The sequence below is a fragment of the Carassius auratus genome, unplaced genomic scaffold (assembly GCF_003368295.1).
Source record: "Carassius auratus strain Wakin unplaced genomic scaffold, ASM336829v1 scaf_tig00215062, whole genome shotgun sequence".
Lineage (NCBI taxonomy): Eukaryota > Metazoa > Chordata > Actinopteri > Cypriniformes > Cyprinidae > Carassius > Carassius auratus.
The window spans coordinates 1-24,234 of NW_020527918.1; the positions used below are offsets into that span (position 1 = coordinate 1).

The 24,234-nt window shown below is 42.0% G+C and overlaps 3 protein-coding genes across 5 annotated transcripts; all 3 read right to left on the bottom strand.

Annotated features, from left to right (window-relative positions):
• Positions 1–4,579: 4,579 nt before the first annotated feature.
• LOC113093520 (uncharacterized) lies at positions 4,580–9,982 on the bottom strand. Of its 3 annotated transcripts, none has more exons than XM_026259230.1 (4): positions 9,517–9,982; positions 6,122–6,746; positions 5,860–5,997; positions 4,580–5,654 (listed from the first exon to the last, which is right to left on the bottom strand). In XM_026259230.1, the coding sequence occupies exons 1-4, from the start codon at positions 9,928–9,930 to the stop codon at positions 5,434–5,436; spliced, it is 1,398 nt and encodes a 465-aa protein (XP_026115015.1). In that variant the 5' UTR covers positions 9,931–9,982; the 3' UTR covers positions 4,580–5,433. The 3 variants fall into 3 exon arrangements, with proteins under 3 accessions (XP_026115015.1, XP_026115016.1, XP_026115014.1); XM_026259231.1 differs by having other exon boundaries at positions 6,122–6,711; positions 9,482–9,982; XM_026259229.1 differs by lacking the exons at positions 4,580–5,654; positions 5,860–5,997; positions 6,122–6,746 and adding exons at positions 7,768–8,424; positions 8,630–8,767 and having other exon boundaries at positions 8,892–9,982.
• LOC113093521 (uncharacterized) lies at positions 9,936–11,428 on the bottom strand. The gene is made up of 4 exons (XM_026259232.1): positions 11,218–11,428; positions 11,093–11,125; positions 10,018–10,845; positions 9,936–9,956 (listed from the first exon to the last, which is right to left on the bottom strand). Exons 3-4 carry the CDS (start codon positions 10,726–10,728, stop codon positions 9,936–9,938), a joined length of 732 nt encoding a protein of 243 aa, XP_026115017.1. The 5' UTR covers positions 10,729–10,845; positions 11,093–11,125; positions 11,218–11,428.
• A 519-nt stretch (positions 11,429–11,947) lies between these two features.
• Positions 11,948–23,619, bottom strand: LOC113093522 (histone-lysine N-methyltransferase set-1-like). The gene is made up of 8 exons (XM_026259234.1): positions 23,595–23,619; positions 23,344–23,475; positions 16,124–16,286; positions 15,103–15,295; positions 14,934–14,999; positions 14,650–14,751; positions 12,692–12,875; positions 11,948–11,985 (listed from the first exon to the last, which is right to left on the bottom strand). Exons 2-8 carry the CDS (start codon positions 23,450–23,452, stop codon positions 11,948–11,950), a joined length of 855 nt encoding a protein of 284 aa, XP_026115019.1. The 5' UTR covers positions 23,453–23,475; positions 23,595–23,619.
• Positions 23,620–24,234: the final 615 nt, after the last annotated feature.

Here is a 24,234-nt window from a genome sequence, read left to right on the forward strand (position 1 = left end):
CACCCAGATCTCAAACCAACTTTGAGAATAGAATTAACGGCGAAAGTTATTTTTTTATTGCCCGATAAGAGTCTCGCGTACGTTAACGCACGTTAAGCCGCCGATAACGGCCCACCAAAATATATATATATATATATATATATATATATATATATATATATATATATATATATATTATATATATATATACAACACACACACACAACATACCTACTTAACCACAATGTGGAGGACGTATGAGTGACTGGAAACCCTACCTTTAGGGACACCCCTTTCTGAAGGGTCTAGAGACTAAAGAAAGATATGACTGCACTTCTGGAGAAGCTGTCATCACAAATATCACTTGATTTTATCAATAAAAGCCTTCCTTAAAGACCTGACATTTTACCATCACTTTAGGGACATTATTTTATATGTCGCTTTTGGGGACATTAAACACAAACTCTGATCAAGTCATACTTTGAGGACCATGGTGATACACAAACATCTGGTTAAGGTATACTTTCAGGACATTGTTGAGATGGTATATATTATATATCCTAAGAAGACAGAAGTAGAATATTACAATTCAAAGTTCCAATACTGGACAGTGAAATCAAGCTAGTGCAAAGATACAGGTGTGAGAGAGTAAACTGGGTTTCTTCTTTTCAGCAAGATCACTGTAAATGAGTAGCCTACATGTTTTGTCTGATTTGTAGCTTGAGATCAAGTGCCTTTGCTGCTCAGTTGGGGAATGACAATTAACATTCAGAAATGTTATTGACTTGACTGATTGACTATCAGAAGCAAAAGATGAACAGAATTGAGCTGAATAATAACACTATTTCTTTAATTTCAACTGCAAAACAGCTCTACATTAGTCATTTCATAATTGTTGACATTTGCAAGTTATTTTATGTGTGTGAAGCTCCTTTGAAACCATCTGTATTGTATATCATGCGCTATAGAAAAAAAACTGACTTCACTTCATGGCAGAGAACCTTTCACTGACCGAAATCTGCATCCCTCTAGTTAATTTAGCATCGACTGTAAACTAATCATTATCACAAAAACATCTTAAGGAGTTTTCCTCACCAGAGTCATCTTTGGCTACACACTGGGGTTTTAAGACATTAGGCATGTTCCTCTGTAAAGTAGTAAATTGTCAAAAAAAACTCTATACAAATAAAAATAGTGATACACACTCCGATTAAATGACCCTTTGGGGACTCTAGCGACACACACACATTCCGATTAAATGACCCTTTGGGGATTCTAGTGACACACACACACTCCGATTAAATGACCCTTTGGGGACTCTAGCGACACACACACATTCCGATTAAATGACCCTTTGGGGACTCGAGTGACACACACACTCCGATTAAATGACCCTTTGGGGACTCGAGTGACACACACACTCCGATTAAATGACCCTTTGGGGACTCGAGTGACACACACACACTCCGATTAAATGACCCTTTGGGGACTCTAGTGACACACACACACTCCGATTAATGACTCTTTGGGGACTCTAGTGACACACACACTCCAATTGAACGACTCATTGGGGACTCAGGTGACACAACACTCCGATTAAATGACCTTTGGGGACTCTAGTGACACACACACTCCAATTAAATGACCCTTTGGGGACTCTAGTGACACACACACTCCGATTAAATGACTCTTTGGGGACTCTAGTGACACACACACTCCAATTAAATGACTCCTTTGGGGACTCGAGTGACACACACACTCCGATTAAATGACTCTTTGGGGACTCGAGTGACACACACACTCCAATTAAATGATCTTTGGGGACTCGAGTGACACACACACGACTCCGATTAAATGACTCTTGGCGGACTCGAGTGACACACACACTCCGATTAAATGACTCTTTGGGGACTCGAGTGACACACACACTCCGATTAAATGACTCTTTAATATTAACAGTCTTGGACACATTGTGTTGAAAGTGCACATTGCAGTTAATGACAGAACTTCAAAAAATTTTTTTTTTTAAAGAACAACAATGAAAAATCAATTAACTTGGAGGTGGGAATGATTCTCAGTGCCCAACTATCCTCTGTACTTCCTCCATCCACCCTTCTTCAAAATCTCTCTACTTCCTCCTTTACTTCCTCCCTCTTTAACTCTACTCCTCCCTCTTTTTACCCTCTTTACTCCTCCCTCTCTATCCTCTTTAACTCTACTCCTCCCTCTTCACTCCTCCCTCTCTCTATCCTATTTAACTCTACTCCTCACTCTTTTTACCCGCTTTACTCCTCCCTCTCTTTATCCTCTTTACATTTACTCCCTCTATTCATCCCTTATATTAGCTGTGCTGGACATGGGCTGTGGCTGGATGTAACCGATTGGTGAGAGTTGCCGTGTGCAGACGAGAGAAGCTGAAAACTGAGATGTGATGTCAGACACTTTCTGCTTCCTGTAGTGATGCTCAGGCTAAGTTTGCATACTTTACCACAGCTGAAGTGGAATAAACGCAATATTTTCCCAAATACAGATATTTCAGAGACATTTTCATTCAATACATGCACTACTGTTTGTACAAGAATAAAGTTCAAAATAAGCCTAAATACCAGTGAAGTGGGGTCTACATTGTTTTATTTGTTTTATTTTGATAAACATTTATCGCAACTATGTGAAAAGAGCTTTTACTGTTATAAAGAACAGATGTGATCCTTAGTGGAACTGAAGGTGTGAGAAGAGACATGAAACACACGTGATCGTTGTCAAGCGGTGTACCCTGCCAATCGTGGATTAGCTGTGTCATCATCAGAGCTCGTGAGTCGCTCTAGAGAATCTGCTCTATCTGAGTCCTCCTGCTCTCCAATCACTCTAGTTGTACTCTGTTGCCTTATGGCACAGCAAGGGCGTCGCTGTCTCTCCTCCCTCTTTACGTACCCTTTACATGCTCTCCTCCCTCTTTACATGCTCTCCTCCCTCTTTACATGCTCTCCTCCCTCTTTACGTCCCCTTTACATTCTCTCCTCCCTCTTTACATGCTCTCCTCCCTCTTTACGTCCCCTTTACATTCTCTCCTCCCTCTTTACGTTCCCTTTACATGCTCTCCTCCCTCTTTACGTTCCCTTTGCATTCTCCCCTCCCTCTTTCGTCTCCTTTAAATTCTCCCCTCCCTCTTTACATCCCCTTTACATTCTCCCCTCCCTCTTTACGTCCCCTTTACATTCTCCCCTCCCTCTTTACGTCCCCTTTACATTCTCTCCTCCCTCTTTACGTCCCCTTTACATGCTCTCCTACTTTACGTCCTTTACGTCCCCTTTACATTCTCTCCTCCCTCATTACGTCCCCGTTACATTCTCTCCTCCCACTTTACGTCCCCTTTACATTCTCTCCTCCCTCTTTACGTCCCCTTTACATTCTCCCCTCCCTCTTTACGTTCCCTTTACATTCTCCCCTCCCTCTTTACGTCCCCTTTACATGCTCTCCTACTTTACGTCCTTTACGTCCCCTTTACATTCTCTCCTCCCTCATTACGTCCCCGTTACATTCTCTCCTCCCACTTTACGTCCCCTTTACATTCTCTCCTCCCTCTTTACGTCCCCTTTACATGCTCTCCTACTTTACGTCCTTTACGTCCCCTTTACATTCTCTCCTCCCTCTTTACGTCCCCTTTACATGCTCTCCTCCCTCTTTACGTTCCCTTTACATGCTCTCCTCCCTCTTTACGTTCCCTTTGCATTCTCCCCTCCCTCTTTCGTCTCCTTTAAATTCTCCCCTCCCTCTTTACATCCCCTTTACATTCTCCCCTCCCTCTTTACGTCCCCTTTACATTCTCCCCTCCCTCTTTACGTCCCCTTTACATTCTCTCCTCCCTCTTTACGTCCCCTTTACATGCTCTCCTACTTTACGTCCTTTACGTTCCCTTTACATTCTCTCCTCCCTCATTACGTCCCCGTTACATTCTCCCCTCCCTCTTTACGTTCCCTTTACATTCTCCCCTCCCTCTTTACGTCCCCTTTACATTCTCTCCTCCCTCTTTACGTCCCCTTTACATGCTCTCCTCCCTCTTTACGTTCCCTTTACATGCTCTCCTCCCTCTTTACGTTCCCTTTGCATTCTCCCCTCCCTCTTTCGTCTCCTTTAAATTCTCCCCTCCCTCTTTACATCCCCTTTACATTCTCCCCTCCCTCTTTACGTCCCCGTTACATTCTCTCCTCCCACTTTACGTCCCCTTTACATTCTCTCCTCCCTCTTTACGTCCCCGTTACATTCTCTCCTCCCACTTTACGTCCCCTTTACATTCTCTCCTCCCTCTTTACGTCCCCTTTACATTCTCTCCTCCCTCTTTACGTTCCCTTTACATTCTCTCCTCCCACTTTACGTCCCCTTTACATTCTCTCCTCCCTCTTTACGTCCCCTTTACATTCTCTCCTCCCACTTTACGTCCCCTTTACATTCTCTCCTCCCTCTTTACGTCCCCTTTACATTCTCTCCTCCCACTTTACGTCCCCTTTACATTCTCTCCTCCCTCTTTACGTCCCCTTTACATTCTCTCCTCCCACTTTACGTCCCCTTTACATTCTCTACTACCTCTTTACGTCCCCTTTACATTCTCTACTACCTCTTTACGTCCCCTTTACATTCTCTCCTACCTCTTTACGTCCCCTTTACATTCTCTCCTCCCTCTTTACGTTGGTATTTAGGCTTATGTTGAACTTTATTCTTGTACAAACAGACACTGTATCAAGCAGTGCATGTATTGAATGAAAATGTCTCCGAAATATCTGTGTATTTGGAAAATAATGCATTTTTTCTACTTCAGCTGTGGTAAAGTATGCAAACAGCGCGAGCGTCTCTTAATTTTAATGTCTACACCTTTATCTTAATTTCTTTTAATTTAGCTCCATTTCTTACGAAAAGAGCATAATGTGCAAAGTGTTGAAGTGTTTGTGCCTCCCTACAAACCACCCTTTCTTTTAGGAGTCGTGATCCTGTTCCGCACATAATTTTTCACACCAGTCCATGTTCCCTGCTTCAAAGCTTCTGGCTCTGCATCACTACAGGAAGCAGAAAGTGTCTGACATCACATCTCAGTTTTCAGCTTCTCTCGTCTGCACACATTAACTCTCACCAATCGGTTACATCCAGCCATAGCCCATGTCCAGCACAGCTATTCACTCTTCCCTTTTTATCATCTTTACATTCTCTCCTCCCTCTATGACAGAAATATCAAAAAGTTTAACATGACATTTCATCCAACTATATTGTAACTGAACAAAGAAAATTGACTCTTACTATCCTCTACTTCTTCATTAACCTTCTTATACTCTAACTTTTCACTTTATATTCTGTTTCATTCCATCCACAAAATATTTCTACACCTTTATCCTCATTTCTTTTAATTTAGCTCCATTTCCTACAAAAAGAGCATAATGTGCAAAGTGCTGAAGTGTTTGTGCCTTCCTACAAACCACCCTTTCTTTTAAGAGTCGTGATCCTGTTCCGCACATAATTTTTCACACCAGTCCATGTTCGCTGCTTCAAAGCTTCTGGCTCTGCATGAATGCATCTTTCACAGTCTTGCTTACCAGGAACTTTGCATGTCTTGATGAAACTCATCATGTGTCTCTCTACTGCTTTTACCTCACTGTCCTCCCATTTCTTTTTTGGAGCATTTGAAGAACCTATGAAATAATTAAAAAGTAAATTCTCATTACACATTCTCATTACAACTAAATCGGTGAGTAAAGAGCAAATCAAGACTGTGTTCCCAATGCATAATTTTTTTTAAATTTGTCTGGATATTGCTGCATGGAGCTAATTCATGTTTATTTGATTACTGTTTTATTTGATTACTGATTGTTTGTGCAATGTAGAGATTTTTCTTACCTTGATCCTCCTGTGAAACAGCTTGTTCAGATTGAACAGGTTGATCAGTCTGTACTGGTGCTGGTGCTGTCGTCTGAGATAGGTCACTGGAATCCTCCTCATCACTTGACATGGAATCACCTTGGGCCTCAAGTTGCTCTTAATAATTAATTAACGAAAAATGAACACTTTATTGCTTATACCTAGTATCTGTGACATGAATATATACATTGTTTTGTAAATATGTACAGCACAGATACACACAGAGCATGTATACTCATACCATTTGGGTCGATTTCAATGTCATCAAGTTTCTTTCCTTTGTAGTCAGACAGTGTTCCTTTCTCCATGGCCATTAGGACTTTACTCATTTTTGCCAGCTGCAGTGTTCCCTCTGGTAACCGATAATACTGTCTGTGGATTCGGATATCGTGACCAAGGAAATCAGCCAGTTGGTCTGCTTCATTCTCATTAAGGTTAAGAATTTTAGACATGGTTGCTATGTGTTTCCTAAGCCTAGTTGATGACAGTGCATCAGGGTTCTTTATGCCACATTCGCAAGCAGCTTTGTTGATGCACTCTCCTCCTCTGTAGGCAGACATTGCTCCACATCTAGCAAACATAAAGGGATTCTCTGCTGGAACGCCACAAAGCTCACGCGTTTCAACAAGCAGCTCCATGGCAGAAACCATGGAAGGCTTGAGGAGCACAGGAACCTTTCTCCCTCGTTTACCACGGATCTCAACTCTTGAGAAGTGCAGACACAGCTTCCTCTCAAACTCAGACAGACAGATGGCAATGTCTTCGTGTAGCTCAGAAGAATCCCTGCTTTTAAAAGCTGACAAAAGCATCCGGGATACCTCACCTTCTCTCCTTCGGTTGAACAGGATGACCTGGGACAGCGTGACCTTGGCTAGAGCAGCGTAGCGTAGACATTTTCATTCAATACATGCACTACTGTTTGTACAAGAATAAAGTTCAAAATAAGCCTAAATACCAGTGAAGTGGGGTCTACATTGTTTTATTTGTTTTATTTTGATAAACATTTATCGCAACTATGTGAAAAGAGCTTTTACTGTTATAAAGAACAGATGTGATCCTTAGTGGAACTGAAGGTGTGAGAAGAGACATGAAACACACGTGATCGTTGTCAAGCGGTGTACCCTGCCAATCGTGGATTAGCTGTGTCATCATCAGAGCTCGTGAGTCGCTCTAGAGAATCTGCTCTATCTGAGTCCTCCTGCTCTTTACGTCCCCTTTACATTCTCTCCTCCCACTTTACGTCCCCTTTACATTCTCTCCTCCCTCTTTACGTCCCCTTTACATTCTCTCCTCCCACTTTACGTCCCCTTTACATTCTCTCCTCCCTCTTTACGTCCCCTTTACATTCTCTCCTCCCACTTTACGTCCCCTTTACATTCTCTACTACCTCTTTACGTCCCCTTTACATTCTCTACTACCTCTTTACGTCCCCTTTACATTCTCTCCTACCTCTTTACGTCCCCTTTACATTCTCTCCTACCTCTTTACGTCCCCTTTACATTCTCTCCTACCTCTTTACGTCCCCTTTACATTCTCTCCTCCCTCTTTACGTTGGTATTTAGGCTTATGTTGAACTTTATTCTTGTACAAACAGACACTGTATCAAGCAGTGCATGTATTGAATGAAAATGTCTCCGAAATATCTGTGTATTTGGAAAATAATGCATTTTTTCTACTTCAGCTGTGGTAAAGTATGCAAACAGCGCGAGCGTCTCTTAATTTTAATGTCTACACCTTTATCTTAATTTCTTTTAATTTAGCTCCATTTCTTACGAAAAGAGCATAATGTGCAAAGTGTTGAAGTGTTTGTGCCTCCCTACAAACCACCCTTTCTTTTAGGAGTCGTGATCCTGTTCCGCACATAATTTTTCACACCAGTCCATGTTCCCTGCTTCAAAGCTTCTGGCTCTGCATCACTACAGGAAGCAGAAAGTGTCTGACATCACATCTCAGTTTTCAGCTTCTCTCGTCTGCACACATTAACTCTCACCAATCGGTTACATCCAGCCATAGCCCATGTCCAGCACAGCTATTCACTCTTCCCTTTTTTATCATCTTTACATTCTCTCCTCCCTCTATGACAGAAATATCAAAAAGTTTAACATGACATTTCATCCAACTATATTGTAACTGAACAAAGAAAATTGACTCTTACTATCCTCTACTTCTTCATTAACCTTCTTATACTCTAACTTTTCACTTTATATTCTGTTTCATTCCATCCACAAAATATTTCTACACCTTTATCCTCATTTCTTTTAATTTAGCTCCATTTCCTACAAAAAGAGCATAATGTGCAAAGTGCTGAAGTGTTTGTGCCTTCCTACAAACCACCCTTTCTTTTAAGAGTCGTGATCCTGTTCCGCACATAATTTTTCACACCAGTCCATGTTCCCTGCTTCAAAGCTTCTGGCTCTGCGTGAATGCATCTTTCACAGTCTTGCTTACCAGGAACTTTGCATGTCTTGATGAAACTCATCATGTGTCTCTCTACTGCTTTTACCTCACTGTCCTCCCATTTCTTTTTTGGAGCATTTGAAGAACCTATGAAATAATTAAAAAGTAAATTCTCATTACACATTCTCATTACAACTAAATCGGTGAGTAAAGAGCAAATCAAGACTGTGTTCCCAATGCATAATTTTTTTTAAATTTGTCTGGATATTGCTGCATGGAGCTAATTCATGTTTATTTGATTACTGTTTTATTTGATTACTGATTGTTTGTGCAATGTAGAGATTTTTCTTACCTTGATCCTCCTGTGAAACAGCTTGTTCAGATTGAACAGGTTGATCAGTCTGTACTGGTGCTGGTGCTGTCGTCTGAGATAGGTCACTGGAATCCTCCTCATCACTTGACATGGAATCACCTTGGGCCTCAAGTTGCTCTTAATAATTAATTAACGAAAAATGAACACTTTATTGCTTATACCTAGTATCTGTGACATGAATATATACATTGTTTTGTAAATATGTACAGCACAGATACACACAGAGCATGTATACTCATACCATTTGGGTCGATTTCAATGTCATCAAGTTTCTTTCCTTTGTAGTCAGACAGTGTTCCTTTCTCCATGGCCATTAGGACTTTACTCATTTTTGCCAGCTGCAGTGTTCCCTCTGGTAACCGATAATACTGTCTGTGGATTCGGATATCGTGACCAAGGAAATCAGCCAGTTGGTCTGCTTCATTCTCATTAAGGTTAAGAATTTTAGACATGGTTGCTATGTGTTTCCTAAGCCTAGTTGATGACAGTGCATCAGGGTTCTTTATGCCACATTCGCAAGCAGCTTTGTTGATGCACTCTCCTCCTCTGTAGGCAGACATTGCTCCACATCTAGCAAACATAAAGGGATTCTCTGCTGGAACGCCACAAAGCTCACGCGTTTCAACAAGCAGCTCCATGGCAGAAACCATGGAAGGCTTGAGGAGCACAGGAACCTTTCTCCCTCGTTTACCACGGATCTCAACTCTTGAGAAGTGCAGACACAGCTTCCTCTCAAACTCAGACAGACAGATGGCAATGTCTTCGTGTAGCTCAGAAGAATCCCTGCTTTTAAAAGCTGACAAAAGCATCCGGGATACCTCACCTTCTCTCCTTCGGTTGAACAGGATGACCTGGGACAGCGTGACCTTGGCTAGAGCAGCGTAGCTGTCAGCAGAAGGGCAAGATCTGAGCTTACTTAGGAGCTCATTGTGTTTCTTTTCAAGATGTGTGTGCAGGACTTTGACATCCTGAGTGAAAGGAATGATCTGTGGTGTGTTCCACTTGGCTTCTTTCAATGTAGTTATAGCACCAGCAGAAATGTACTCATTCCACCTTGCCTGGTGTATTTTCCTGAAGTCTCGGGCACACTCAGCACGCTCATGATCTCCATACATCATGGCATTGCTCTCAACAATGCTAGATATCTTGTTTAAAGAATGCCCAAGTTTGAGAGCTAAAGAAGGAATGCGGTAGGAGTTTTTCTCTTCATCATAGCCAGATACAACTTTAACAGCTGCTATGACATGTTTGAAGTTAGTTGGTATGATGAAGTCTACCATTGTTCTCAGTGGGGTAATCTTCCTTGCTTCAAGAAGAAGTCTGCCTACTTCTCTCATCTTCTGTCTGATGTAGTCATGTTTGGTCACATCAGACCCCATCCTGTTGAACATGTGCTCCCCCAGCTGCATGATGCATCTGTCAGTATGAACTACACGCGAAACTTCATCATAGTTCATAAAGGAGAGTACTTTCTTGAATCCTTTGCTCACTTCTAAGCCCACTGGTGTGTTTAGAGCACACAGGGATCGAACTCTTTTCCTGCCCTGGGCATCGTCATTTTTTGGTTTCAGGGGACAGTTTTTGATATGTTTCCAAAGGCTACGCTTGTTATAAAGCCCTTGGCAGTAAATGCAGTGAATAAATTCATTGGCTCTTTGACTATTTTTTGGACGGTAGCAGGCAATCATCTCCCCATGTCCTTGTCTCACCACATCGGTGTTGTGGGCAAAGTTGCCCCTTTTTCTAAGGAGGTTTAACTGGACTCGTCTTTCTTTGGAATGTTTTGGAAATGCTACTGCCTTTACAACCCCCACTTCGTTGCGATGGACAAATTCAAGGTGTCTGGCCATTTTTGAATATGGCTTAGAGCAATAAAGGCAATACTGCTTTTTGTTGTACGTCTTGCGTTCCTGCTTAGGTGATGGCATTGACTGAATAAAAGTCTTATCACCAGACGAGGTGTTTGTCTCTTTAGATTGGCATTTCATCTTTTTAGGTGATGGTGCGGTCATACATTGATCAGATAAACTACCTGCCTCTTTGGGAGATGTTGGATGTATCAAAGCACTTTTGACCATGTCATGTCCAGAAGAACTACCATCCGAATCATCTGAGCTGATTTTTGGTATATAGTCAACATCGCTGTAGTCTGTGACATCGCTGTAGTCTGTATCACAGACGGCACTTCCTGAATACTGAATGAGAGAATTTAACACTTACTCAAATAGTACAAAATGTTTTTTTTTTTTTCAATTATATATTTTAGTGATCACACGAGTACACCACTGGCAGAATCTAATAGAACAGGTAGTATTTGGGCATAGTGGGTATGGCAGTGGATCATGTAACATTACGTTTCATCATTTGCCGATACTGGCAAGCAAAGCCATAATTATGCAAAAAATATTGAGCGTATAAATGATCACATGGCAAGTGACATACCTGTCTTTTTCTTGTTGGCCTTAAAGAGGATATCTGGAAGAGGGGAAATACAAACAAATATAAATAATATTTTATTTCATATAATTTATTGTAAGATTAACCAGTCCAAAAATGAATCTACCCACCTTCCTTAATGAGAGGGTCTCAGACGCCTGTGATGAGTGAACCACAGGTGTTGATGCAGCACAAGGTGAAGATAAGGGTGGAGCAGGAGAAGATGAGGATGATGAGGGCTGCACATGAGAAGGTGATGAGGGCTGCGCAGGCGAGGATGAGGATGATGAGGGCTGCACATGAGAAGGTGATGAGGGCTGCGCAGGCGAGGATGAGGATGATGAGGGCTGCACATGAGAAGGGTGATGAGGGCTGCGCAGGCGAGGATGAGGATGATGAGGGCTGCACATGAGAAGGTGATGAGGGCTGCGCAGGCGAGGATGAGGATGATGAGGGCTGCACATGAGAAGGTGATGAGGGCTGCGCAGGCGAGGATGAGGATGATGAGGGCTGCACATGAGAAGGTGATGAGGGCTGCGCAGGCGAGGATGAGGATGATGAGGGCTGCACATGAGAAGGCGATGAGGGCTGCACATGAGAAGGTGATGAGGGCTGCGCAGGCGAGGATGAGGATGATGAGGGCTGCACATGAGAAGGCGATGAGGGCTGCACATGAGAAGGTGATGAGGCTGCGCAGGCGAGGATGATGAGGGCTGCGCATGAGAAGGTGATGAGGCTGCACAGGCGAGGTGAAGGTGATGGGTGGCGCAGGTGGTGTTGAGGTGATGAGGACAGGCAGAGAGGGCATGAGGTTGATAAGGCCATGAGGTGACAAAGACAGGGTGCACATGAGAGGGTGCATCAGATGAGGTGATGAGGGCTGAGGATGAGGATGAGGGCTGCACATGAGAAGGTGATGAGGGCTGCGCAGGCGAGGATGAGGATGATGAGGGCTGCACATGAGAAGGCGATGAGGGCTGCACATGAGAAGGTGATGAGGGCTGCGCAGGCGAGGATGAGGATGATGAGGGCTGCACATGAGAAGGTGATGAGGGCTGCACATGAGAAGGTGATGAGGGCTGCGCAGGCGAGGATGAGGATGATGAGGGCTGCACATGAGAAGGCGATGAGGGCTGCACATGAGAAGGCGATGAGGGCTGCGCAGGCGAGGATGAGGATGATGAGGGCTGCACATGAGAAGGTGATGAGGGCTGCACAGGCGAGGATGAGGATGATGAGGGCTGCACATGAGAAGGTGATGAGGGCTGCGCAGGCGAGGATGAGGATGATGAGGGCTGCACATGAGAAGGTGATGAGGGCTGCACATGAGAAGGTGATGAGGGCTGCGCAGGCGAGGATGAGGATGATGAGGGCTGCACATGGGAGGATGAGATGATGAGGGCTCGCAGGCGAGGATGAGGATGAAGGGCGCACATGAAAGGCATGAGGCTGCACATGAGAAGGTGATGAGGGCTGCGCAGGCGAGGATGAGGATGATGAGGGCTGCACATGAGAAGGCGATGAGGGCTGCACATGAGAAGGTGATGAAGGCTGCGCAGGCGAGGATGATGAGGGCTGCGCATGAGAAGGTGATGAGGGCTGCACAGGCGAGGTTGAAGGTGACGTGGGTGGCGCAGGTGGTGGTTGACGGTGATGAGGACAGGGCAGGAGGGCATGAGGTTGATAAGGCCATTATAGAGGTGAACAAAGCACAGGGTGCCGATGAAGAGGGTGCATCAGATGTGGATGCGACTGAGGATGACTGTAACAGTCTTGATCGGAACTGCTTCTGCAGATGTAATAAGAGGAATTTAGCTTAAACAAGAATAAAATGTACTTTAACAATATTGAAAACTGTGGCATCCATATAAGACAAGAACAAACACACTGTAAGGATGATCAAAAAATAAACAAACATGTTTTGCACATTTCAAAGCAAAGATCATTAATAAAATAAAAAACTCTAACCAAACATTTATACAAACTTTACATTCAAATTGTGACAAAAGTCACATTAATAGTTACATTGGTTCAGACATTAAAACACTGAACCAATAACTAGTTAAAGGATTAGTTCACTACATAATTAATTTCCTGATTTCCTATCTGCTTGCCTTAGCTTGATTCAAAACAGTAAGCTTTTAATAATATTTTTAATTCCAGTGGTACTGGTGTATTTCCGCGTGAATTTCAAGCATTTTTTGCGTCATTACGTCACTTCTGTACACATAGAGAAGGATTTTCGGCTTATTGGATATATTGCGTGTGAGGATGTTGGAGGTGGAGATTTATATCCATTTCTCAGCATAATCACCAGTGACAACTGAGATTCACCCGTTGTAAAATGCAAAAGACTTGGACTTTGGAGTGGCTACAGAAAAAAAGAGACTGGCCGCCTGGCCCACACGAAAACAAGGATAAATATCTGAAGGGCCTTAAATGTAGTCACACAATGCTGATGTTGTTAACATTAACAATTTGAGAACAAAGTATAGTTTGCACGGTTTGATGTGATATGATAATTGATAAGCGATTGTTAGATTTAAAGGTGGGGTATGTAATTGTCTTTTTTGTCCATTTTTTCAAAATCACTTGAAATCCTATTCCTAACCCACTTACAGCCACTGAGTTAGAAGCACTGAAATGAGAATTAGGCAATTTAATCATCTGTGGAATGGGCAGGACTCGGAAAAACTCCAGCCAATCATTTCCAAAACTACCTAGAATCATTAGACAGTAACTGTGTCAATCAAACGGTCGTACCATACCCCCTCCCCATCATGTCCATGTACTTCGAATGGGTGGAGTCAAAGGAAAGAAGGTAAGGCCATTTGAGTTGTGTAATTTTAAAATCTGCCGGCCGTTTTGCAAATCACATACCCCACCTTTCATCAGCGCGATTTACTGCAATGCTTTTTTTACCCTTAGTTGGTCAGAACAAAAGTGGATGTTACTTGTTCCAGTGTCATTTTCCGGTGAACATTCTTCTGTTGGTCATGACTCATACTTCCAAAAAGTATAATCTGTCATTGCAAATGACAGTATCCACACCGACGCGATGTGATTGACAGCAGCACATTCTCCTCAAAACATAGGATTCATTCGCGCTGTGCCGTGTTAAAGCACAACCCATGTAAAGTTGATAGTTCCACGAATGACTGCAATTGCAGATTTCGAACAGAAATGGCGACAAAGACGAAAAACTAGGACTGCAGCGTTAAATAATTTCTTGTTTGTTTTTTTTAATTGTGAGTAGATAAATACATTTCAAATGACACGGGTGCTGGATGAAGTTGATATGCACCTACAAATCAACTTAAACCAAACCATTCTATGGTTTGCCAGCAATAAAGATATTTTCTATTTGAACACCTGAGCACCAGCTAATAGTGGTTGACTGTGTTGCGTGTTCATTATTTTGGGGGCGGAGCAATGAAGGGAGGGGTCTGTTTGTTTGGGTGTCAATTTCAAATATTAAGTGTTTCTCAGAAATCACTTATTGCATTTTTAACTAGCTGGCAGTAAACATCAGTAGATAGTTGCTGCATGTTTAAGATGGTTACCGTTTTATTCCTTGATGTTCTTGATTTGCCTGACTGCTTATGAGGACCATTGCTGTTTACCTTGTCCAGTTCAGGAGAGGAAACAGAAACTGCACAATGGGGCTAGATGTCAGAAAAGAAACCAGTGAATATCAAAATATCAGAATATTTGTAAAGGACAAAAAAACTTGTTAATGTTCATTCCTCTAGCTGTCCTATACTTTATATATCATTCCACACACAACTCTATGCTGAGAGAGTCAATAATATAGAATAATGATACAGATGTTTTAAAGTGGACTTACGGATTTATGCAGGCGCAAACTGCTGGCTGGCTTTTTATCAGTGGATTCTGATGCTTTATTCAAAGTCTTGAGAAATATGAGACCACAATCACATGGTAACTAATCAGAATTAGAGTAAAAAATTATCATGAATTACTGATCAATCTCTTTAGCATTTTATTGATAGTACCTTGACTCGCCATGGCCAATCTGAGTCTCCATAATTGTAAGTGATTTCCTCTCCTGGTAGAATGTCTCGTACAGCAAACAGACACAGGTGAGGTTTTCTGCTCACTTCAACGGTTCTCATTTTGCAAGTAGGATTTCTGGTCTCATCGTTTGCAAGTCTTCCCAAAGACGAGTCTTCTTTAGATGCATCCATGCTATAAAAACATAAAATGAACACTCAATACTTATAATCTTAGTATATATGCTAGACATGTACAGTTATTTTTACAAGTGGTTCTGAACCCCAGTCCTGGGAACCCACCGCTCTGCATATGCTGTATGTCTCGTGTTTTAATCCACCTGATTGAGATGAGGAGTTCTTCATCAGAACATGGCTCTATGAACTCATCTGAGTGCATCAGGTGAAGGAGACATACAGAATCTGCAGAGGAGGGTCTCAGAACCACTGATCTATATGATAGTGTACTGCAATGTATGGTAATGTACAGCTCTCAGATAAAAGCATCTAAAAGTTACCATGTTGTTCTCTTTAGGGAATACAGGGGGAATTTTTTTTGATGACTCAAAGAAACTACACTCCGTACTCTATGTCAGTTCATGGTGAATTTGAAGTATTAGGGTGTGTTCACATCTGGCATGTTTTTTTAGGCTGTTAATGTGGTTCATCTGAATAAATGTGAAAGCTGCTATTTGAAACCTGGTGCGACCAAACAAGCGGACCGAGACGCTGAAAAGAAGGGTCTCAGTTGGCTTCCAAATGAACTCTGGTGCAGTTCAAATGAAATATGAACATAACATGGACCAGAGACATGTAAATAAACCAAAAACAGGAATATGTGACCCTAAAAAGGACAGACTGGTCAATCATAACTTAGGTTCAACGATAGAAATGCCAATCTGAACACTAAGCGTATCCGGACCAAAAGAAACGAGCGAACAGAACTACAGGCATGAACTAAGTATCTTACAGTTCCAGATATTTTAGCATACCTACTACATCAATCTAACAGTTCTGTACTCACCACCAATTTTTGCCATGCCACTGAAAATCAAACAGGAACGTGTTCTCAGCTTCAGTGTAGTGTTCAGTTCGGTCCAGACTCTCCTGTGAACTCAGAAGTTCACCTCTGTATTCAAGAACAAAATCACCTCTGAAAAAAGCTCCAGTGGTGAAAACTCCACGCCCTGAAGAGGAGAAATACATTAGCTTCAGTTTCTTTAATGTCAAATATTATTTTGATTCTTACTAAAAGTTCTCTACCATATGATGTACATTATATGATGTAGAAGGGAAATTACTGAAGGAAAATAGTCAGCCAGGCTAATCTCAAAGCATGCTTTGCTTTTCATACTTTTAAGTCTTAAAATTATACAGTTAAAATTACATACATTTTCTTACACAAACAATATGATCATGGCTATATATTGTTTAGAACAGAGTGCCGCAGTGATGACGTATTTTTACAGGCCAACCCGGTAGTTCACCTCACCTAGTTCCCTCCACAAAAACCTTATAGGATTTTAGAACCCTATAGAAAATCCATATCCTTGTGTAATATATATAATGTTTCTACATTCTTGTAATGTATGTTTGACTGATTGTGTGCCTTTATAAGTAAATCAGGTTAATGACGTCAAAAGCAAACCATATGTGTATCTGACTTTGTGTATTTCATATGTCATGTCACTTGTGATGTTAAATAAAGCCCAAGAGTATTCCAGAATATCAGTGGGAATCTTACAGACTCATATTCTCCTCTCATCCAGTATCGGATGAAGGATTTTGACTGTACCACCTCTGCATGAGATGAGAACACATTTTAAGAGTTTCTTGGGTAGAGAAAACGCTTGCTCTCTCTGGATGTGCTTAAATCCACAATAAGGACACTTTCCTGTCACACATCACACATGCTCACTTCAATAAGCCACAGAACACAGGTTAAAGGGATAGTTTACCCAAAAATGAAATTTCTTTCAGTAATTACTCACCCTCATGTTGTTCCAAACCCGTAAAACCTTCGTTCATCTTCAGAACACAAATTAAGATATTTTTGATGAAATCTGAGAGCTGGATCACTCCTCCATAGACTTCCAAGGGACTGAAACTTGTTGGCCCAGAAAAGTTATCAAAGAGATCATTAATATAGTCCAAGTGACTACAGTGGCTCAGTCTTAAGTATATCAAGCGACGAGAATACTTTTTGTGTGCAAAAAATAAATAAAAATAACGACTTTATTCCACTATTCATTTCCTTCTCTCTGGGCCACGAGTGAGTTCACGTAGTAAAACTGTGCAGTGCGTCTGTGTTGCACGTCACACGCATCACACACATGACCAGCGTCGGCCAATAGTGAGCCTACGTGGTGACGTTTAACACAGACCCACTGCGCAGTTTTACTACGTGAACTCACTCGTGGCCCAAAGAGAAGGAAATGAATAGTGGAATAAAGTCATTATTTTTGTTGTTTTTTGCACACAAAAAGTATTCTCGTCACTTGATAAACTTAAGACTGAGCCACTGTAGTCACTTGGACTATATTAACGATCTCTTTTATAACTTTTCTGGGCCAACAAGTTTCAGTCCCTTGGAAGCCTATGGAGGAGTGATCCAGCTCTCAGATTTCATCAAAAATATCTTAATCTGTGTTCCGAAGATGAACGAAGGTTTTACGGGTTTGGAACAACATAGACAAAATCTAGCTGTGTCGATTGGTTTATGCTTATGCCGTTTATGATTACCTTAGTCTGCGTTTACATGACCACCAGAACTGTTGGCTTATTATGCATAATTGGGTTATGTATGTGCAAATAAACATTGACTTTGGGTTGATGGAACCAGAAGTGCAAAAATGCAACTGCTTTGTTTTACTGTACGACGTACACACCTCCGCCGACTTGAGCTTCCAAAGTTACCGGAAGTCATTCATTTTCAATGGAAGCTGGCTTCTCTCAGCTGCAAGGAGCGTCAAATTCCTTGGCATGGCGTTTTGAGCGACTAGAGCGTCAATCTGAAAGTTGAAGTAGCTCAACTTTATGGTAATGAGCTATGTTCAGCGGCAAGCAGCAGCAAAACGCCAGCAACCAATCGGAATATAGACGTCCTTCGCGCTGGCTGATTCCGGAGAAACATACGATGTAAACTTTCGTTCCTACCAAAACATTAGTTCTATCAACACGCTATCAAACTGTGTCCAGCCTGAAGTTCCGCTGGACGTACCTCTCGTCATCGAGCCGCAGCTGCTGCACCAGCCGGTGATACTCTCTGAATTGATAACGGCCCTGGAGGGTGTCATGAACCCAAAATCTCCGAGTCCGACGTCTTCTCAAGCAGCACCAAACACAACAACTTCGCGATTATCCGACAGTGATACACATTTGAGAATGAGCTCAACTTATTTGAAATATTTACGAGCGCTCGTTTTAAGCGGGAATGCAATTAATTTGCTCACGGTAACACCAATTTGACCAATTACATTAAAGTAAATATAATATTAATATAACAATAATAGCTAATTATTATTTTCTTCCCAAACAAATGTGACCAAAACGGTTATAATAATTCTGTCATTATAAATGGTTTCTTCAGTGTATTGCTTGTTTTTTCTGTTTATTACATTTTATGTTGTGACACTTCTCTTCTCCATGCTATGTCAGAGCGGCCAAAGCGTCAACAAGCTTCCCCGTACTTTTTGACAAGCGTCCTTGACAGGGCGGCCAGAGCTTCTTTGCAGCTCAAGTCGGCGGCTGTGTGTACGTAAAGTTAGGGCTCATGCCAGCAGAACTCTATTCAGGAATCTGGACTGCACAATAAAAAATATATATATTTATAAAGTACTGTTTAACTTGTGGCCTAACAACCATATGACTTGCCTTACATTAAATTCTCAGTTTTGTAGATTAACATTATTACTAGGGCTGGGCGATAAAATGATAATGATAATTATCATGATATAATTTCTCGATAAAACGATATCCAGAGTTCGATAAATGTTCGATAATGTTTATGCGCCAAAAGCGGAACCGAACTCATTTGACCCGCGCGCCACACGGACCATTTATCCGCTTTATTTTCAGTCGCAAACAAGTATTTGTCCAAGCAGTTGTCATATTTTCAAAACTCTAAACACAATTAGCACAGCATCTGTCTATTGTGGCCATACCATTCACACATTTCATGTCGTTTTTACACAATATGGAGTCATTGAACACATTTCCACAATGCTTACATTTTCTGAACAGACAAGCTATACCTCCCAACAAAATTATGGATAATATCAACACATCACACACGAACCGATTTGACTCCCGAGCATTCCCAGGTCAGACGGGAAATCTCGCAAAATCCCTCGAGATCAAACGTGACTTTAGAGTAAACAATCATGGCGGACGAAGAGGATGCAGTGGCCATAGTTTGTGCTTTGTTTTTAACGGGGGAAAAAACATAAGAAAAATAAGAAAAGGCGATGGTCAAAGAGGTGGAGACGACGCGAGCATGGACTATACTTGCTATATCATGATATGGAGATAAGTTGTTGTTTTATCTCATAGAAATGTTGTTACGTACTACACAGATTAATAACCGTTGAAATAAACGTTCATATATTAGTTTCCATGTACTCTGGTGGACTGCAGTTGTGGATGTAGTTATGCCCATCGACTTTATTTGTATTTGTTATATTATATACGCCGGCTGTTTTGATTTTGTTTCCCGGTACTATCACTGCCTCGTCACCTCGCGTTCTGATTGGCTACACGCCACAGTCCACAGGCTGCGTGATTGTTTGTCCTCGGGGGACACCACACACGAGAAGAAATCGGGCAAAATAAATCCAACATGTTGGATATCCCCGATTTGAGATCGGAGCGGTCCCGACATTTCTTCCGAGCAGAGGAGATTAGTCTTAACACACCACACACGGCAGGAATATTTTGATCAGATTATTTTACGATAATCGGAGCATCCTAAGATTGTCGGAAGGGCTGAATCGGGGCTAAAATCGGCCCAATTATCCTGCCGTGTGAACCAGCCTTAAAAGGAGGACTTTGAAGAGTGATATTTTTGGAAACAGAAACAGAAAAAGACAAACACTAATGTATGGACGAGGAAGAGTAAGAGCAAGGGCCCAGTGAGAGGAGCAGGAGCAGTGAACAGTGAGAGGAGCAGGAGCAGTGAGAGATGCAGTGAGAGGAGCAGTGAGAGGAGCAGTGAGAGATGCAGTGAGAGATGCAGTGAGAGATGCAGTGAGAGAAGCAGGAGCAATGAGAGGAGCAGGAGCAGTGAGAGATGCAGTGAGAGATGCAGTGAGAGGAGCAGGAGCAGTGAGAGATGCAGTGAGAGGAGCAGTGAGAGATGCAGTGAGAGATGCAGTGAGAGATGCAGTGAGAGATGCAGGAGCAGTGAAACAGTGAGAGGAGCAGTGAGAGGAGCAGGAGCAGTGAACAGTGAGAAGAGCAGGAGCAGTGAGAGGAGCAGGAGCAGTGAGAGATGCAGTGAGAGGAGCAGGAGCAGTGAGAGATGCAGTGAGAGGAGCAGTGAGAGGAGCAGTGAGAGGAGCAGTGAGAGGAGCAGTGAACAGTGAGAGGAGCAGTGAGAGGAGCAGGAGCAGTGAGAGATGCAGTGAGAGGAGCAGTGAGAGATGCAGTGAGAGGAGCAGGAGCAGTGAACAGTGAGAGGAGCAGGAGCAGTGAGAGATGCAGTGAGAGGAGCCGGAGCAGTGAGAGGAGCAGGAGCAGTGAGAGATGCAGTGAGAGGAGCAGGAGCAGTGAGAGATGCAGTGAGAGGAGAGCAGTGAGAGGAAGGAGCAGTGAGAGGAGCAGTGAACAGTGAGAGGAGCAGTGAGAGGGAGCAGGAGCAGTGAGAGATGCAGTGAGAGGAGCAGTGAGAGATGCAGTGAGAGGAGCAGGAGCAGTGAACAGTGAGAGGAGCAGGAGCAGTGAGAGATGCAGTGAGAGGAGCCGGAAGCAGTGAGAGGAGCCGGAGCAGTGAGAGGAGCAGGAGCAGTGAGAGATGCAGTGAGAGGAGCCGGAGCAGTGAGAGAGCCGGAGCAGTGAGAGATGCAGTGAGAGGAGCAGGAGCAGGAGCAGTGAGAGGAGCATGAGCTGTGAGAGGAGCAGTGAGGGGAGCGGGAGCAGTGAGAGAGCAGTGAGAGGAGCATGAGCTGTGAGAGGAGCAGTGAGGGAGCAGGAGCAGTGAGAGAAGCAGTGAGGGGAGCCGGGAGCAGGAGCAGTGAGAGATGCAGTGAGAGGAGCAGGAGCAGGAGCAGTGAGAGGAGCATTGAGCTGTGAGAGGAGCAGTGAGGGGAGCAGGAGCAGTGAGAGGAGCGGGAGCAGGAGCAGTGAGAGGAGCAGTGAGAGGAGCAGGAGCAGTGAGAGGAGCAGTGAGGGGAGCGGGAGCAGGAGCAGTGAGAGGAGCAGTGAGGGGAGCAGGAGCAGTGAGAGGAGCAGTGAGAGGAGCGGGAGCAGGAGCAGTGAGAGGAGCAGGAGCAGTGAGAGGAGCAGTGAGGGGAGCAGGAGCAGTGAGAGGAGCGGGAGCAGGAGCAGTGAGAGGACAGTGAGAGGAGCAGGAGCAGTGAGAGGAGCAGTGAGGGGAGCAGGAGCAGTGAGAGGAGCAGTGAGAGGAGCGGGAGCAGGAAGCAGTGAGAGGAGCAGGAGCAGTGAGAGGAGCAGTGAGGGGAGCGGGAGCAGGAGGCAGTGAGAGGAGCAGTGAGGGGAGCAGGAGCAGTGAGAGCAGTGAGAGGAGCGGGAGCAGGAGCAGTGAGAGGAGCAGTGAGGGGAGTGGGACAGGAGCAGTGAGAGGAGCAGTGAGGGGGAGCAGGAGCAGTGAGAGGAGCAGTGAGAGATTGTTTTTATTTTACCCCCCCCCCCTCCTTTTTTTATCTGGGCTTTTTGCTGTTGTTGTTTTTTTTGTTCAGAATGCTCTTATGTGTTTCATGGATATTTTGTTCACTGTAAGCAATACTGTCAAACCTTTTCTGTTCTATCATACCGTGTTTCTACTGTACCTCCTGCAGTAAACAGTAAAGGAAAAATAGTTTTTTTACTGGAATGCTTTTGAATGTGAAACATTACTGTACATTTGGACATACAGTTCCTAACCAAGAAATTTAGTGTAAAACAGTGAATTGCATGTTTTGCATGCAAATACCTGTAAAACTGAGACTGAAAAGTCCAGTTTTTGTAATATCAACAATATCCAGTATTTTGAAACCTGGCTGTACTTTGATTGACTGCATGTACCTTTTGAGGTGAAAACAAGTGTTATTCTTTGACAGAATAATTTAATTTTGAGTCAGATTTCCAGTGTTTTGGTAAAGTTGGTGTGTGCAGAGAAAGATGTGTTCTATTTTGAAATGAAGATTTAGTATAAATTTAACAAAATGTGTTTTTGAGAAAAAAATTATCCATTTGGCCAATTGTGTTTTGTAGGTGTTAGTCTGTGTAAGAGTTTAGAAAAAAGTATCTGAAGTATGGTTAAGCGCTTGTTAGCGATTGAAAAAAACTGTAATGTAGACAATGTATTAAAGGATTAATAAAATAGTTACAGTATTTGGTTTTGTGGTTATCATGATCTAAATGCATGATACTGGATGACCAATGGTTAATTTTTAATAAAACTCAAACAGTCAGAATATTACATTTTACCAAATAAAATTGAGGTCGTTTTAAAAGATGTTACTGTTTTTGTTAATGAACATAAATTTTACATAGTAAATCTGCTCCTAACTGAATCTAATACTGCTTGCAAATCATTTGTCAAATATGCATTATTGAGGACAAAATATATCTAATATTAATATTGCTGCCTGCACTGTAACTTGCTGAAGATCCGTGCCATCAAAGTCAGGCAACAACAAACCTGTTTCAAGACTTGAAACAATATCCCCCATTAGCACATCCAGGAACTAAGAAATACATTTTCAATAAAATATATTTATTTTGTTAAGGAAAAATAACAAATGTTTGAATGTTCTACCTCAGATTTGTGAAATGTTCACCTGTTGGCAAGTGTTTGTCATGATATGTTTCTGACAATAAAGAGTAGTTTAAACCTACAATTAATGCTCTGGTTTCTACAACTTTCACTTAGGAGCAAATATCTGCCTTTAAACTTGAAAGAAATAAAGATTTGACATTTATTGTGTCGATATCGACTAATATAAAACAATTATCTGTGATAACTTTTTTGCCATATCCCCCAGCCCTAGTTATTAGTTACTAAACTGCTTAGTCATTTATACTTGCCTTTATATTTGCTGATGAACTGCTCTCGAAGCCCAGGCTTGTCAGTTTTACAGGTAATGTGATGCTCAGCATCCTGCAGAGGTTTCCTACGTCTTTTATTTCCCAGCATGGCGACTTTCTTTCTTGAAATGACTGGAAAAAATAAATACAAATAAATATAAGATGAATGAAATAAACAAGCATATTTTAAAAAATCCTGTTGATCTTACTGGAATTGTTCACCAAAAACACACATAATTAACATAACTAACCCTCATATCCAAACCGGTGTTGTGTTTTTCTGTTGGAACAAATCTTTGATATTATATTTTTTTTTTTTTTTAAATGGAAATGTCATTAATGCCAAAAACCATTGGTTCTTGTGTGTCTTGTAACCACAACTGATGTCAATCTATATTTGATTTAAGAGCTAAAGTATATGGGAATTTTCAGTCAATAAACCAGCTAGATTTATATGGGGGAACTATTTTTAATGTGCTTTTTGTCTGCTTTGGAGCTTGAAACAAAATACAAATATTATAAAGTATCAATTCATGGTCATGTGCAAAAAAAAATCTCAGTGAAGATAAATTATTAAAATAAAACATTCCACTAAAAACCAATTCGGGGGCAAATAATGTAATAATGTATTACATAAATATAATATATAAAATAATGATATTAAAAAATTGAGAATGAATTATTTCAAATTACTGTTGATATTTTACAACACTTTTGAGAAAAAAACAATGATTTAGTAAACTACCACTGACTCGGTTGTCTGATTACTTGTAGAACCTAAAGTACTATTATATGAAAAATAACAAAATTATATTATAGTCAATTTATATATACAATTTGTTTTCATTATTGCAACAAATCATCAAATGAGACAGGCTTAGAAGCAAACTC

Coding starts and splice junctions, on each gene's coding strand:
- LOC113093521 (XM_026259232.1), bottom strand. CDS start 10,728: ATGGTCAAAAGTGCTTTGATACATCCAACATCTCCCAAAGAGGCAGGT. Junction 9,957..10,017: donor TCAACAGGATGGGGTCTGAT/GTGACCAAACAT, acceptor TTCTTCTTGAAG/CAAGGAAGATTACCCCACTG.
- LOC113093522 (XM_026259234.1), bottom strand. CDS start 23,452: ATGCTGGGAAATAAAAGACGTAGGAAACCTCTGCAGGATGCTGAGCAT. Junction 16,287..23,343: donor GTTCATCAGCAAATATAAAG/GCAAGTATAAAT, acceptor TCTCCTCTTCAG/GGCGTGGAGTTTTCACCACT. Junction 12,876..14,649: donor GAACATCAAGGAATAAAACG/GTAACCATCTTA, acceptor TTACATCTGCAG/AAGCAGTTCCGATCAAGACT.
- LOC113093520 (XM_026259230.1), bottom strand. CDS start 9,930: ATGGTAGACTTCATCATACCAACTAACTTCAAACATGTCATAGCAGCT. Junction 6,747..9,516: donor GCTACGCTGCTCTAGCCAAG/GTCACGCTGTCC, acceptor GCTCTAGCCAAG/GTCACGCTGTCCCAGGTCAT. Junction 5,998..6,121: donor CATTGAAATCGACCCAAATG/GTATGAGTATAC, acceptor TTAATTATTAAG/AGCAACTTGAGGCCCAAGGT.